A 14,594-nucleotide genomic window follows, 5' to 3' on the forward strand; every position below is an offset into this window, starting at 1 on the left:
GGCACTGTCTTTAGTCTTGAGTCTGAGGAGGAAGAATACCCGGGAATCATTGCAGAAGATAGTAATGACATTTATATCCTGCCTAGTGACAACTCCGGACAGGTCAGTCCCCCGGAGTCCCCAACGGTGACCACATCTTGGCAGTCTGAGAGCCTACCTGTCTCGCTGTCTGCTAGCCAGAGTTGGCACACAGAAAGCCTCCCGGTCTCTCTCGGGCCTGAGTCCTGGCAGCAGATTGCCATGGACCCGGAAGAAGTGAAGAGCTTGGACAGTAGCGGGGCTGGGGAGAAGAGCGAGAACAACTCCTCTAACTCCGACATCGTGCACGTGGAGAAAGAGGAGGTGCCAGAGGAGGCGTTCCCGGAAGCTGCCGCTCCCTTGCTCCCACAGATCACCACCAAGGAAGCCTCCGAAATGAGAGTTGAGAAAGCCAGCCCCACTCCATCTGTGTTTGTGGAGTTTGGTGAGGAGGAGCTGGAAGCAGCATCGGCAGCAAGACCTGCTGCCTTGGAGGGGGCGGAGTCGGCCGTCCAGCTGAGTGCAGAGGGGGCTGGGGGCAGGAAAGAGAGCCACACTGGGGAGGCCGTTGCTGCCGGGGTAGCCAAGAGTGCCATGCCCATTGAGGGCAAGGCTGTACTGCTATTTGGAGGGGCTGCTGCAGTGGCCATCCTAGCTGTGGCAGTGGGAGTTGCATTGGCTCTAAGGAAGAAGTAACAGCTTTTCAGACGAGAAAGCAGACAAAAGGACCTGTGGCTTTAGTTGTATTCACTGGAACATAGACTGCCAACGGCTGGCTGGGCACTGGCAGGACACTGGGGGAGCTGGCTTGACACAGAGTGTTCACACTGGCCTGGTTGTCATCCTGAGGGCCTTGGTGCACACCATATTCGGCAGGGTAAGAGTGCAGTTCCCGTCTAGGACAGGCCTGAGCACCCTTACCTCTCAGTAATTCTCTGTAGGAGGCTGCCCTGTGCGCGTAATGATCTGAAACAGCCCTGGCTTCCATCTAGACGCCAGTGGCACCCCACTCTAGGAAGGACAGCCAAAAATGTCTCCTACTTTGCCAAATGTCCACTGTGGGCAAAGTCATTCCCTGTTGAGGGCCACTGCTTTAAGGGATAGGGTTCAATTAAGAGAATGTGGGGGAGGAAGCTGCAGCTGGGGACAGCCAGCTGTTCATCCTAGACGAGAAAGCAGTTTCTCGTCTTTGCCGGTTTCCCATTCTGCAGTGTGAGGTGCTCTTCCATTGCACCACCTCTCAGGTACTGCAGCACAGTGTGGCTCACCCTGCACCCTTCCCACCCAGCAAACCCCCGAAGCCTCCCTGGCTCCATCTTTCAAAGATGCTGCTGCTAGGAACTGCTTAAAAGATAAATACCCAGGCCAGGTGTGGTGGCACCATCTGTAATCCCAGTATATAGGAAGCAGAGGCAAGGAGATTTAGCACGAGTTCAAAGCTAGCCTGGTGTACATACTGAGTTTGAGACCAGCCAGGACTGCATGCTGAAACCTTGTTCCAAGAGATTAATGTGTTAGAGCTGTATAGGAGACTTAAGGTGCCCTAGTCTGATTGCCAGTGCAGGCTACAGGCTGTGGTCATTGTTCTTAGAGGCAGGAAGGCAGTCTACACAGCCTGTCCAGGTCTGCTGGACCTCTTACACATGTGGCCAACCACCCCACGTGTCCATGACACCTGATGGCATTTGCATCATCTAGGACCCTGGGTTAGTGTTTCCCAGTACCTGACCTTGGTCTTTGGAACACCATCAGCTTCCCTGGGGGTCTCCTGCCATGTAGAAAGCAGTGTCATTGTTTGGCTACAGAAAGTTGGAGCATAACCCTTATTCAATGTAAATCATTGAAATAAATGATAAAATTTTATCATTTACTATTAGGTATCACTTGTGAAAAGTGGGACAGAAACTTGAATTTAAGACCAAGACTGCTGCTCAGGTGCTGTTTGGTCTTCAGAGTTCAAGAGGAGACCCCTTGGCCTGAACTCTGGTCAACCCAACCCTAGGGTGACAGACCAAGAGGCCCTATGCACTCACTCACCTGTACTTAGTGGGACTCAGCAGGGTCTTCTGTCATTTGGCTGACCCCATCCCTCAAGGAGGGGTGGAACCTGACCCTGTCATGCCTGGGGGCCACAGTGCCACCTGCAAGGCTCACGTGCTTGGTAAGAAGTCTTCTCAGATTTAACTTAGTCATGTAACATTACACTTCTTAGATTCTGAAATTTATAATAAAAATAATTTTAACTACTCTGATCACCAAGAGCTGATGTTTTAAATATGCTTGATTTTTAAAAATTATTTTGTAAAGAAAACTATCCCTTAAAAAGTACTTGAAAGAGCGGATCAGGAAGAGATTTGAGCATGTTTGTGTCCTGTCGCTATGTCGCACTGTGATGCCCGTTGCTGTCCTGTGGGTGTAAGGGCTCTAGTGTGACCAGAGGTGGTGGGAGTATGTCCTGGTTCTCACAGCTCAGAGACTGGTGGGTTGCCTTACCTTGATTTTTATTTTTTTTTCAAAAGAGTTTTCTTCCAGCGTTAACCCTTTGGAACTTTGGGTTCTCACTGGTGTAGCCCATTTAAGGGCTCACTGCCACATCCAGGTGGGAGTGGCTAAGAAGTCTATTATAGGATGGTTGTATCTGCTCTCCACCAAGGCAGGGACAGGGAAGACGTGGTACTGTGCTAACTGCTTGTTGCTGTGTTTTACTACCCCATGAACACTAACCTGGTTTGCCCAACTATCTTTTTCTGGGTGATGGTAAGTAGGTGACTTCCCATTGGTTCTCTCTACACGGAATCTCATTCCTGGGAGATAGGCATGTTGTATTTCACTGCCCTCTGCTTGGCAATGGGACAGAGTAGCCACCACAAGTGTTGCTGTACTTCCTAGGTTTGCCGTTGCTCTAAATGGATAAAAATAAATAGGCAGTCTACCCATGTAGCCTAGGCTGGTCTTGAACTTGTAGTCCAGCCTCAGGACTGAGATTATAAGCATGTGTCACCACACCTGGTCTTTCTGTCACATTAAAATTAATTCTCAAGTCCTTCTGGGGACTGACAGGAGGCTGTTCTTGCCCCTGGACTAAAGATTCAGCACGTATTCAGCCTGACTGGGGCGCACAGCATCAGAATCGAGTCCCCACAGCTCTGCTGTTGCTCGTGAACCAGAGTTTTACTAGTTCTGGAGATTGTCGCCTGTGTGTGCACCTCAGCCCTTCCTAGAATTCTTAACTGCTCCATTCTGCGAAACGATTGGTGCTCACTTAGCCAAAATCAGTGAGGTTTTCCTGACAGACACACCAGGACTAAAGAATACCAACTTAATCTTCTGTACTGACGTGGCAAATCTGAGTCGAGTGCCTTAGCAGGAGGGCCTTGCATGATCATCACTGCCTCTAGAAGGTGGTCTAGATCAGCGGTTCTCAACCAGTGGGCCGACACCCCTTGGGGAGGGGTGTTTATCAGCTGTCCTGCATACCAGGGGTTTACAATTCCTCTCAGTAGTAAAATTAGTTATGAAGTAGCAGCAGAATAATTTTATGGTTGGAGGTCTCCTCACAATACGCAGTGTCACGGCAGTGGGAAGGTTGAGAATCACTGCTCTAGAAAAACATGCCTGTTTGGGTTCACATGTACCTCACCCAGAGCATCCCCGCCCCTCCTGCCTGTGCCCAGTCCCTTCAGGTATCATTTGTCCCAGGGAGAGTGAGGTTCTCTGAGCCTGGTTCTTGGAATCACAGCTGCCACTGCTTGTCTTGGCCTCTGTGCTAAGTTCCCCAGTCAGAGAACACAGTGTCTGCACTGCCTTTTGCTCTGAAGGGGAGATGTGGGCATTGAGCTTTTAAGAGCTACTTATAGAAACTATGCTTTATAGCTAAGAAAAAGTCCTTTCCTTACTCTTATTTTAGGTCTTCATGAGCTCTCTGCTCACTAGTATGATCAGCCTTGGTCTGTCTGTGTGTCTGTCTGTCTGTCTCTCTCTCTCTCTCTCTCTCTCACACACACACACACACGAGATCTTAGCAGCAGGACAGCACTAAGAACTTTCATTTGTGAGATGGCTATGGCCTGCCATGGTAGTATACCTTCTGAGTGAGCTTTGTGGGGGTCGCTGCCCCTTTTGCTGATATTGATTGAGCACTTAATACACACCAGAGGCTAGGGGACTTTCACTCCGTCAGGTCCTGGGAGCTGCTCACTCTAGACTTCCCATGTTAATGAGTAGGAACCCACCCAGAACTCACGGTTCATGTGGCCTAGCTTATCAGAGGCAAGGCAGCGAGTGAAAATTCCTGACTCCAGGCCCAGTGCAGCGTCCCTTTAGCCACTGGGTGAGCGCCCCAGGATCACCCTGTGGCGGGTCTTGATGTTCAGTAGCTGTATTTAATGTGTGTTTCCATAAACAAAGCCGGACTGTCGGACACAGCTGTCATCCCAGGCATGCAGTGTGACAGATGAAGGCAGCCACTTGACACCTCTCTCCCCTTGGCCGTTTTTGATCCCTCTGGTCCTTTCCCCTGTGGTGACCATCAGTCCAGGGTGGGCATATTGAGGGATATGGGGACACCTAGAGGATTTTGACACTCAGACTCAGGAATGACCAGACAGTCTTGCATCTTGCTCACCTGACAAGAGTGCTTCCCAGTGAGATCCTGCCACAGAACTGCTGCGTCCATCAGAACCGACTCTGGTTCTACAGCCGCAGAGCTGGAAGCTGTTGTTAAAAGATGAACACGCTGCCGTCTTCACACAGCCCCCCACCGAGCCCCAGCTCGGCTCGCCCCACTTTGCCCTTCCCACACTCATGTTTACACGAGGCCCCAGCCCCTCAGCTGCTTCAGTGTCGCTCAGGGCAGAACTGTCTCAGGGACACTTGGCCGGGCCACGGCCCAAGTCGGAGCAGCCAGCTCGGGATCCTCCCGTTTTCTCCTCTAAGAGGGTGTCAGACCTGCTTCTGGGTGTATCCCTCCAGCAAACACTTTGACATGAAAAGCTATTCATTTGTCTATATATGTGTGTGGATGCATGTCACAGTTCTCTCCTTTCACCATGGGGGTCCCCACATTTGGTGGAAGGCACCTTTACCCATGGCTATCTTGCAGGACCACGTTTTGTCATTCTGAGATGACAGGTTTGTGGAGGCCTTTCCCAGGATGTGAGCTATACCTTCCCTTAGTGAGGTCTGGTACCGTGTACATGGACCATTTGTTGGCCAGCACAAAAGGAAAAGAAACATTTTTTCCCCCCCTGAACCTGTATTTTCCCTGCTCTTGTAATCTGTCTTTCTTCCTTCATATTAAAAGTGCCTCTTTCTCCTAACCCCTTGATTGAGCTCAGTTTGTTACTGACTCTAGTTCTTGGCGCCCCCCCCCCCCAAAGTACCGGAATGGTAATTATTAACACAGCAGAGTCAGGCAGACATAACTGTTATGTCTGTCCAGTGTGGATGAAGTCCTGGGTTCCATTCCAGCACCGCATGAACTGGGCATGGAACACATACCTGTAATCCCAGCACTCAGGGGAAGGAAGACAGTATTCATGGCCATACGTGGCTAAGAGTTAAAGTTCAGCCTTTAATACATGGGATCCTATCTTTTAAAAAGAAAATTAGTATTGGGTTGTGGTGGTGATGCATGCTTTTAATTCCAGTACTTGGGAGGCAGAGGCAGGTGGACCACTGAGTTCGAGGCCAGCCTGGTCTACAGAATTAGTTCAGGACAGACAGGGCTGTTATACAGAGGAACACTGTCTCAGAAAACAACAACAACAACAAAAAAAAAAACAAAAATAAATAAAGATTAGGATAAGCATTTGATTCAGGTAGCATCATTTCCAGTGTGCTTATCAGCTCTGACTTGCTCAATTCATTACTGCGAATTGTCTTGGCTCCTTTCCCATGCTGTTGTCTACTTTGTGCCCAAGCTTCTTTCTCTATCAGGAAGTGACAAAATTCAAGTCTACAAACTGTGCTTCCAGACAGTAGCAACTTCTTGGGGGAAACTCCCTGGAGGTGACAATAAAATGAGCTTTTCTGATAACTGGTGACTCATGGTTTTGTCCGCTACTGTTGGCCTAGGAGGATTACTTCAGGTAATGTTTTGTAGTCTCTTAAAGTGCACGCATTCTTGGTTTGCCTTAGTCACGATCCTGCCATTCAAAACCACACCTGAGTTCCCAGTAGCCACAGCCAGTGAAGTCACTGTGATCCCAAACACCTGTGTTTATGCTGGGTCCTGAAGGTCAATGGGAATGCTGTGACCTCTGATGCACTAGATCACCTAGGAGATGTTGCTAAGCATTATCCTTTAGAGAAGAAAGCCTTTTATTTTGAAGAAACAAATTTCTATCACTCATATCAATTCACATACTTTTAGAACAGAATGGAAAATATTCTCTGAATTAACATCATCTCTCAGTTATACCCACACAAGGATCATGTTACTAAAGAAAAATTCCGCCAATTTCCATGATACACCAGGCCGTCATGGCTGCAATGAATTGAAGATTGGAACACTTAACAGGTAGTGGTGGCTCATGCCTGCAATTCCAGCATTAGGCAAGTTAGCAGGAGAATCACCTGTGTTTTAGGATACACAGTAAGACCTTATCTCTGAAATACAAAAGAGGGGACATTTGGCTTTGACACATGGAATCTTTCCAAAACGTTGGCCCGCTGAGAACGAATGGCAATTTTGCTTTACAACCGAGAATGTCTATCAGATGTGACTGGAAATTACCTCTGCCAACTTGATCAAGATGGTGGCCAATGCACAGGGGAGATGACGAGGCTACTGTTTGGATTACTGGCTGCTGTTTTAGATCTCTCCTGTTATTTCCGGTTGACTCTGGTATTTCATTTTCTTGTGTAAATGTGTTTCCTAGCAAACCTGATTGTAGTGACTGAGTTTGTGTGCACAACTCAAGTTTGTTCCCACTGGGATAGAAATCTTTAGAAAAACAGTCCCTTTTGAAACAGCTAAACCCTTGCATATGGGTGGGACGGGGAGGGGTAGTTTGAGAACAGAGTCATAGACTCAAACCTTATTGCCATTCAGCTTTTACAAAGGAAGGCTATGGCCGTCTGTGCACTGGGTGGAGTTCTCACTCCGGGGCCAGGCACCCCTGCTAGCACTGTCCCAAAACAGAAGCCCATCTGCAGGGCGAAGACAGCGACCCAGGCTGGCCTCTCATGAACAGTAACTTCACAGTATAAGTAAGTCTTTCTGCCTTACAACCTGCTTTTGAGTTTAATTTTCAAGTGGGAACCCGTACAGCTGATTAGACGAAAGAAACATGAAGCGGATGCAGGAGCTGGCGCAAGCCCTTCAGATACGCGCACTGGCATCTTCATTAGACTAGCTCAATGGAGGAACTGAGTCACCAGCCCAAACACTGTCCTGAGAATAGGGAGGCAGCTATTATCTGGGACCTGTCTTCTCTCCAGCGTGTGTTTCCACGGCCAAGTTTCCTCTGGAGTCTGCCAGCCACTCTTCTGCAGGTCCCTCAGTCCATCTCCTAAGGAGAGAGCAGCAGCAGTCAGTCTCAGGACTCGGTGCCCTAGAACACGAGCACCAGACTCTAGCTGTGTGTGGCTCAGCAAACCGCTGGCCTCACAGCAGAGACCTGGGCTCCATCCCCGGCACCACTGACCACATGTGGTGCGCTGTAGTCCCAGCATTCAGGACGCTGAGGTAGCAAGAGTACCTTGTATTCCGGGTCATCTTCGGATAGAGGTGGATTCTGCCCCCCCCCCAAATAAATAAACAACCCCCTCCCTTCGGCTTCACTGAGACCCTACCTCAAAAAGATAGGTAGAGCAAGACAAAAGGAGACACCTGAAAACGACCTCTGGCTTCAACAGGCACCCACACGCAAGCTCACGCTCATGCGCACACCACATACATACTTAAGCTCAGGTTTGTGACAATAAAGAGCAGCCCAAGGGAGCTGGAGCCCTTGGCCATCTTCCCTCTCACTCTGTCTCCCCACCGTGTTTGCGTCCCGCAGTAGTGTGAACCAGCCTTTGCCTCTCATCCCAACAGTCTGCAGTGTGTGTGTGGGGAGGGTGAGAGGGACTTCAGCAGGGGCTCTGGCTCTGCTGGATTCCCAACAGTCAAGAGAAGAGGGTGAGCAAGTAGGGAGGGACCACGGGACTCCACAAAAAGCCAGGGGCTGGTGTCACCGGTCCTTACATTTCTAAGCAAGTTCCTCACACAGGTGAATAAATTCTGGTTAATAAAGGTCACTGTCGTGCGGAAGACATCATGGAGTAAGGATGGTGCATGCTTGGCCACATTTCTGGCCAACAGCAAGGTCATTATCAGCATGGCCTTTTCATTCTCCATGTCTCTAGGGAAAACCGTCTTCATCTCATCCAGGGCTCTGGCCAGGCAGTTCCGTCTGTCCTGCACGTGAAAGAAGACAGTTGACAGATGTTCTTCCCTCAGAGGGAACAGACCAGGCAGCGGGAGACAAGCCTTTCAGAGGGCAGCTCTGGTGAAACAGCCAAGAGCACGGAGCAGAGGGAAGTCAGTCCCCACAGCCGTGGAGAGCGGCATGCGGCAGGCACTTGCCCCGCGTGTTTACCGAGCAGCCTGTGCACACGACAGAGGCGCTTCCTGCAGTCAGTTCTTATAGAACTGCTGTTCAGGAGGCTGCCTGAGGCTCACCTTACTGCTGTCGGCTTTAGGGGCTACGTGTTGTCTTTCCTTCAAGTGGGAAAGGCAGACAACAGACCATGAGACCTGAAGAAATGCTCAGAGGTAAAGGAGCATATACTGCTCTTCTAGAGGCCCAGTTCAGTTCCCAGCACCCATATGCAACGGCTCACGCTGGCCTGCAACTCCAGCTTGAGGACCGATACCTCTGTGCACACCTGCAAGCGTGTGCATGTACTCACACACAAGGCTCACACAAGTGTGTGCGCGTACTCACACACAAGGCTCATGCAGACACAAAATTAACTTCCATTTTTATTTTAAAGGTAGCCAGGAGGTGGTGGCACACATCTTTAACCCTAGCACTCAGGAGACAGAGGCAGTTCAAAGAGGCCAGCGTGGTCTACAGAGTGAGTTCCAGGATAGCCAGGGCTACCACAGATAAACCGTGTCTTCAAAAAACAAAATAAAACCAAAAAAGCAGCATGGAGCTGGGCGGTGGTGGCGCACGCCTTTAATCCCAGCACTCGGGAGGCAGAGGCAGGAGGATCTCTTGTGAGTTTGAGGCCAGCCTGGTCTAGAAGAGCTAGTTCCAGGACAGGAACCAAAAGCTACAGAGAAACCCTGTCTCAAAAATCAAAAAAAAAAAAAAAAGCAGCGTGGGGCAGAGATCTTCAAGTTCTGTGGCTCACATTCAAAGTCTACCCTTGGAGTTCCAAGGCTGGTCACAGATGTGTCTATGTTGGGTGACAGCCGCAGGAGAATGAGGGCAGCAGAGGGAGTGCCAACACAAAGACAGGCTGCTTAGAGGCACAACAAACACAGACGGGGTGGGCACCCACGATTTCAGCTGGAACACAAGTTCCCTCCTCCATCCCTTCCAGAGGCGGGTATTTCAGTCCCGGGGTTTGGTATTCTCTCTCTTCTTTGGGAAGGACAGTGCTGAGGATCCAGCTTTGGGTCCTTCACAGTACTGAGCAAGAGTAGAAATCTTGTCCGTTTCTGTGTGCTAATCAGAACCACAGAGCCAAGCAGAGGAGCAGGCTGCACTGCCACCCTGGGGAAAACGACATCAAGGTCTCCACTGGTGTCTTCATCTGACTCTCCAAAGCGAAGACCGAGCAGGGACCGGGCACCTTGACCCTCTTTCTGGAGGCTTCCCCCTAAGTTCTGGACTCTGACGGATGAGCTTCTAAATCTAAACTGACTGATCCTTAGAGACCATGCTGGTGGCAGTCAGGGGCAGGACTCACTTCCTCAGAGACTGGCTCTGCACAGGTGTCCTACACTCCCCAGTGCCCTAGAAGAGCTGGGGCCAGGATCACACACGTACCTCCTCTGACAGTGCTCTAGAAGAGCTGGGGGCAGGCTCACACACGTACCTCCTCTGACAGGCCGGCGTTCATGAACTGCTCTGCCAGCTGCCTCACCAGTGTGGGCTGGATTCTGTGGTCCATCTCATCGCCGACCTGGGCAAGACGTCGGGCAATGTTCTGAATGGCTGACTCCTGACTTTCAGAATCTGAACATTCAGGCAGCAAACACAAACAAGACTCAGTAATGGTCCTGTCAACAGCTTCATGCCACTTCCTACCTCCACATGTGCCCTAGTGGGGACCAGAGATGAGCCTGGGACCAGCCTGGCACTAGGGAAGGGGCTCTGTAGTTAGTGGTGTCTGAGCCCCGACTCTGCTGCACGCTGCCCAGAGACCAAGCATCCTCCAGACCTCCTCACAGAGCAGGCATGTCGTTTCCCAGTCCTCTCGTGTAAACGCCCACACACTGTCAACTGGGACTGTCCTGCCCTGCCTCCTCTCAAGTGCCCCTTCTGCAGCTTCCCGATGCTGCCCTGCCTCTCCACTGCCCAGTCCTATTGTGCGGTCTCTGCCCAGGCTGCTCCCTTTTTCACTATGTACTTCTTTCTAGTTTTGTCATCTGACACAACTGCTTATATATAAGCTTCTGAAAAACTACAATTCTGTTCAGATTAATTTATTTGTGTACGAGGGTTTTGCCTGAATGTATGTCTGTGTACCACTTATATGCCTGGTATCCATGGAGGTTAGACGAGTGATGTGGGATGCCCCTCTGGATGCTGTGAATATGTTTTAATTACCATTGGTTAATAAAGAAGCTGTTTCAGCCAAGGGCTTAGCAGAGTAAAGCCAGGAGGGAAATCCAAACAGAGGTGAATAGAGAGAGTAGGCAGAGTCAGACGCCACGTAGCTGCTGAAGGAGACAGACACTGGAACCTTACCAGTAGGCCACAGCCTCGTGGTAATACATTGATTATAACAGGTTAATTTAAGACATAAGAGTTAGTAAGAAGCCTGAGCTAATAGGCCAAACAGTGTTGTAATTAATATAGTTTCTGTATGAGTCCCAGTGGCCAGGAAATGAATAAGCAGTCTCTGTTTACAGATGAGGGCATTGGATCCCCTGGAACTAGAGTTGTGAGGCACCATGTGCAGGAGGGAACTGAACCTGGGTCCTCTGCAAGAGTAACAAGTGCTTTACTTATTGATTTATTTTTTAGATTTATTTATTTATTATGCATACAGTGTTCTGCCTGCATGTATACCTGCATGATGGTGGAAGAGGTCACCAGATCTCATTACAGATGGTTGTGAGCCACCATGTGGTTTCTGGGAATTGAACTTAGGACCCTTGAAAGAGTAACCAGTGCTCTTAACCTCTGAGCCGTCTCCCCAGCCCGTAACAAGTGCTCTTAATCACAAGTCACCTCTCCAGGTCCTGAAAAGGTAATTTTAAAATCTTTTTTTGTTTACTGTCTGACACCCAACACTAAGAACAATGCGTGAGTGGCGTATGGTTGGTGCCCAGTAAGCAAGTTCATGAGTGAATGAATGAATAAATGACAAACTTGTAAGTAGTTCTTAAAAAGTACTCAATAAATATCACTGGAGTTTTTGTTTGAACCCCACTAGCTTCTTATTTATCCCGACAGGGACATGCTCCCTCTCAGCCAGCTGCCCAGCTCTCGCTCACAATGCAGGCTCACCCTGTATCTCAGAACCAGGAACTGGCTACAGTAAGCTGGGTCCTCAGGGGACTCAATCGCTCTAGCACTCAGCACACGCCTGGCCCTTGCTCGGCCGATGCTCATCAAATGACCAGCACACAGCTCTCCCACGGCCTTTCCAGGGCTCACTCACTTTGGCTTAAGGCACAGTTCCCTGTGATTTAATGTCACTATTCCTCCTGCTCACTCATTTGTGAAGCTCCTACTCTGCCCCTCTTCCAAGTCCAATCAGACTTCTCCAAAGCCTCAGTGAGACCAAGGGTTAGCCCCGGCATCACTTTCGCTGACATCCTTAGGGCTCAGCCAGGCTTTGACATCGGAAGGCGTGGGCTGAGCTAGAAAGAAGCAGGGGAAGGACTCACACAAGTTTCAGGCTGGCCAGGGTAACACAGTGAGACCCTGTCTCAAAAAATTAATGAAGGCAGGGGAGGGAGAGGCTAAACCAGCTACCATTCTCCTCACAACCCTCAAGGGCAGCACAGCCTCTGTGCTAAGATCAGGGAAGCTGAGCTTAGCAACAGGTACCAAGTGTAGTGTGAGAGGTTGGCTATCTTTTGTTTGCTTGACTGCTTGCTTGCCAGTGACAAACCCAGAGCCATTCTCTACCTCTGACTTACATCTCCAGCCCCTGGCCTGCAGGGTGGGAAAGTCCCAGTCTAGGGCTTGGAGGTCCTGGGAGGCCTACAGAGCAGTGATTCCAACCAGGATTAAAAATCAACTGAGGGCCGGGCGGTGGTGGCGCACGCCTTTAATCCCAGCACTCGGGAGGCAGAGGCAGGCGGATCTCTGTGAGTTCGAGGCCAGCCTGGTCTACAAGAGCTAGTTCCAGGACAGGAACCAAAAGCTACGGAGAAACCCTGTCTCGAAAAATCAAAAAAAAAAAAAAAAAAAATCAACTGAGGGTCAGTGAGTTGGCTCAGAGGCACTTGCTGCCAAGCCTGACAACCTGAGTTCGAACCCCGGGACATACACGGTGGAAGGAATGAGCCAACTCTGACTCTACCCGTATGCTAGGGCATGTGCACACCCCCACACCCAGACAGACACGAATTAAAAAACAAAAACCAAAAAAACCCAAATCACCCAGCAGTCTCCAGCCCAGGAACACACTGGTAGAGCAGAGCCCAGGGCTGAGGTCAGGGAAGGACAAAGTCTAGATGTGGCCCAAGGGATATGGGTTCAGCAGGGGGCGACAGCTTGGCTCAGTCCTGCTCCTGAAGCCCCAGCAGTTTGATTTGAGGCTGCTTAGTCTGCTGTGCCTTGGTTTCCTTATCTGGAAATGAGGGCCAGAATACCTCAGTGCTCCAGTCTTTAAGGTCATCTATCACATATGTTGTTAAGGTCATATATCACATAGGTTTCATAAAGGATGCAAAAATGACCATAAAGGCAGGAGTTTTTGCTGGACTGAGAGTTCAGCTAGCCCACACAAGGTCTTGTGCGGCTGTGTTAGAGTCGCTTGGAGGCCGGGACTAGACTAGTGATGTCCCAGACCTCCCAGATCTGAATGGCAGGAGGAATGACTTTGAAATTCCACAAACTGAAATAGTGGCACCTCTGGGTTACAAAATCTCCTCCACCTTCCAGTCTTTGGCTGCACTGTAACAGCTAGGGACTTATAGTAAAAAAAACAGGTCCCATTGTTGATCCAGAGAGGAGACTTGGGTCCACACCTGAAGAGAACTCAGGACTCATCAGAAGGAGAAACTTTCTAATTAGTCCCAAAACAGAGGGTAATGAGTTTTGGACCTGAGAGGGCACAATCAAGCACAGATCACAAGATGAGTCACATGACATGCACACATATAAGAACCTGACAATGCAGGGTTGGAGGCTGAGCCCCAAAGCCCCCTGTAACCTTTGTGGAGATCAGTAAAGCTTAGATGTGGGGTGAAGGGATTAGAATCCAGGCACACCTAGGCCCTGCCCCTTGGGAACCTGGCACAGTGCAATCACCCCTCTGCGCACGGCAAGCCATACCGACTGTACACAGGTACAAAGGTCCCCTTAAGAGACAAGTCCCGCTTGCAGGGAAGGGGGAGGGGTTACAACTCATGGGCAGGTGCCATCTTGGCTAAGGGCAGGCCGGATATCTTAACTGCCATCTTTACTAAGGATAGCCATGTGGCCAGTCACCCCTGTGCTACCCAGGGTGGGTGGCAACTGGGACAGGGAGGAGCCACAGACTTATGTGGCTCTGCCCCAACTAAGTGGTGCCTGCAACGGCCTGCCCCACATCCCCTCCACCCCAGGAGAGCAGTTACATGACCTGTCGCCAGCTGCCTTTACGCCTTGTCTGGTCTTATCTTTTACTTATATCTCTGTCCTTAATTTCCTGTTACAATGACTATGTGGTGTGTTTGTGTGATGGTACACCTTGACAGGGCCTGTTGAGGTGTTCATTTGACACAGGGACCCCACCTATACACCTGCTGCCTGCTAACTCTCTTGCTCAGTATACATGTGACTTTTGATTTAACTTTATGTGAGTCGGGCAGTGGTGGCGTGTGCCTTTAATCCCAGCACTCAGGAGGCAGAGGTAGGCGAATCTCTGTGAGTTCAAGGCCAGCCTGGTCTACAGAGGTAGTTTTAGGACAGGCTTCAAAGCTACATAGAGAAACCCTGTCTCAAAAAACCAAAATACTAAAACAAAACAAAACAAAAAAACCTTTATGTGAGTATAAGCTAGCTTTAACTCTGTGTTTGTATACATGTGTGTATTCTATTACAAATTTTTTTTTCTTTCTTTGTCCTTCGCAAGTCTAAATCTGACCTGTTAAGTTAAAACCAGTTATAGTCAAGCTGGAGGACTCTGGATAAAACATCACTCCACAACCTCTCAGCGTGGATCCAGCTCTCCAGGCAGATCCTATTCTG

General features: G+C 49.7%; 2 protein-coding genes across 5 annotated transcripts in view; one reads left to right on the forward strand and one right to left on the reverse strand.

Annotated features, from left to right (window-relative positions):
* Positions 1–6,055, forward strand: part of Bcl2l13 (BCL2 like 13) — a 48,480-nt gene extending 42,425 nt beyond the window's left edge. For all 3 annotated transcript variants that reach the window (XM_041645368.1, XM_041645376.1, XM_041645387.1), the window contains one exon: positions 1–6,055. In XM_041645368.1, coding sequence (XP_041501302.1) covers positions 1–714 — 714 coding nt within the window. In that variant the 3' untranslated portion in view covers positions 715–6,055.
* Positions 5,571–14,594, reverse strand: part of Bid (BH3 interacting domain death agonist) — a 27,672-nt gene continuing 18,648 nt past the window's right edge. For both annotated transcript variants that reach the window (XM_041645398.1, XM_041645406.1), the window contains exons 4-6: positions 10,057–10,196; positions 8,210–8,422; positions 5,571–7,532 (exon numbers count right to left, since the gene is read on the reverse strand). In XM_041645398.1, the coding sequence (XP_041501332.1) occupies positions 7,521–7,532; positions 8,210–8,422; positions 10,057–10,196 (365 nt within the window). In that variant the 3' untranslated portion in view covers positions 5,571–7,520. The remainder of the gene's footprint in view (positions 7,533–8,209; positions 8,423–10,056; positions 10,197–14,594) is intronic.

The sequence above is a fragment of the Microtus oregoni genome, unplaced genomic scaffold (assembly GCF_018167655.1).
Source record: "Microtus oregoni isolate MIOR12 unplaced genomic scaffold, Mior012 000002F_ref0000024, whole genome shotgun sequence".
Taxonomy (NCBI): Eukaryota; Metazoa; Chordata; class Mammalia; order Rodentia; family Cricetidae; genus Microtus; species Microtus oregoni.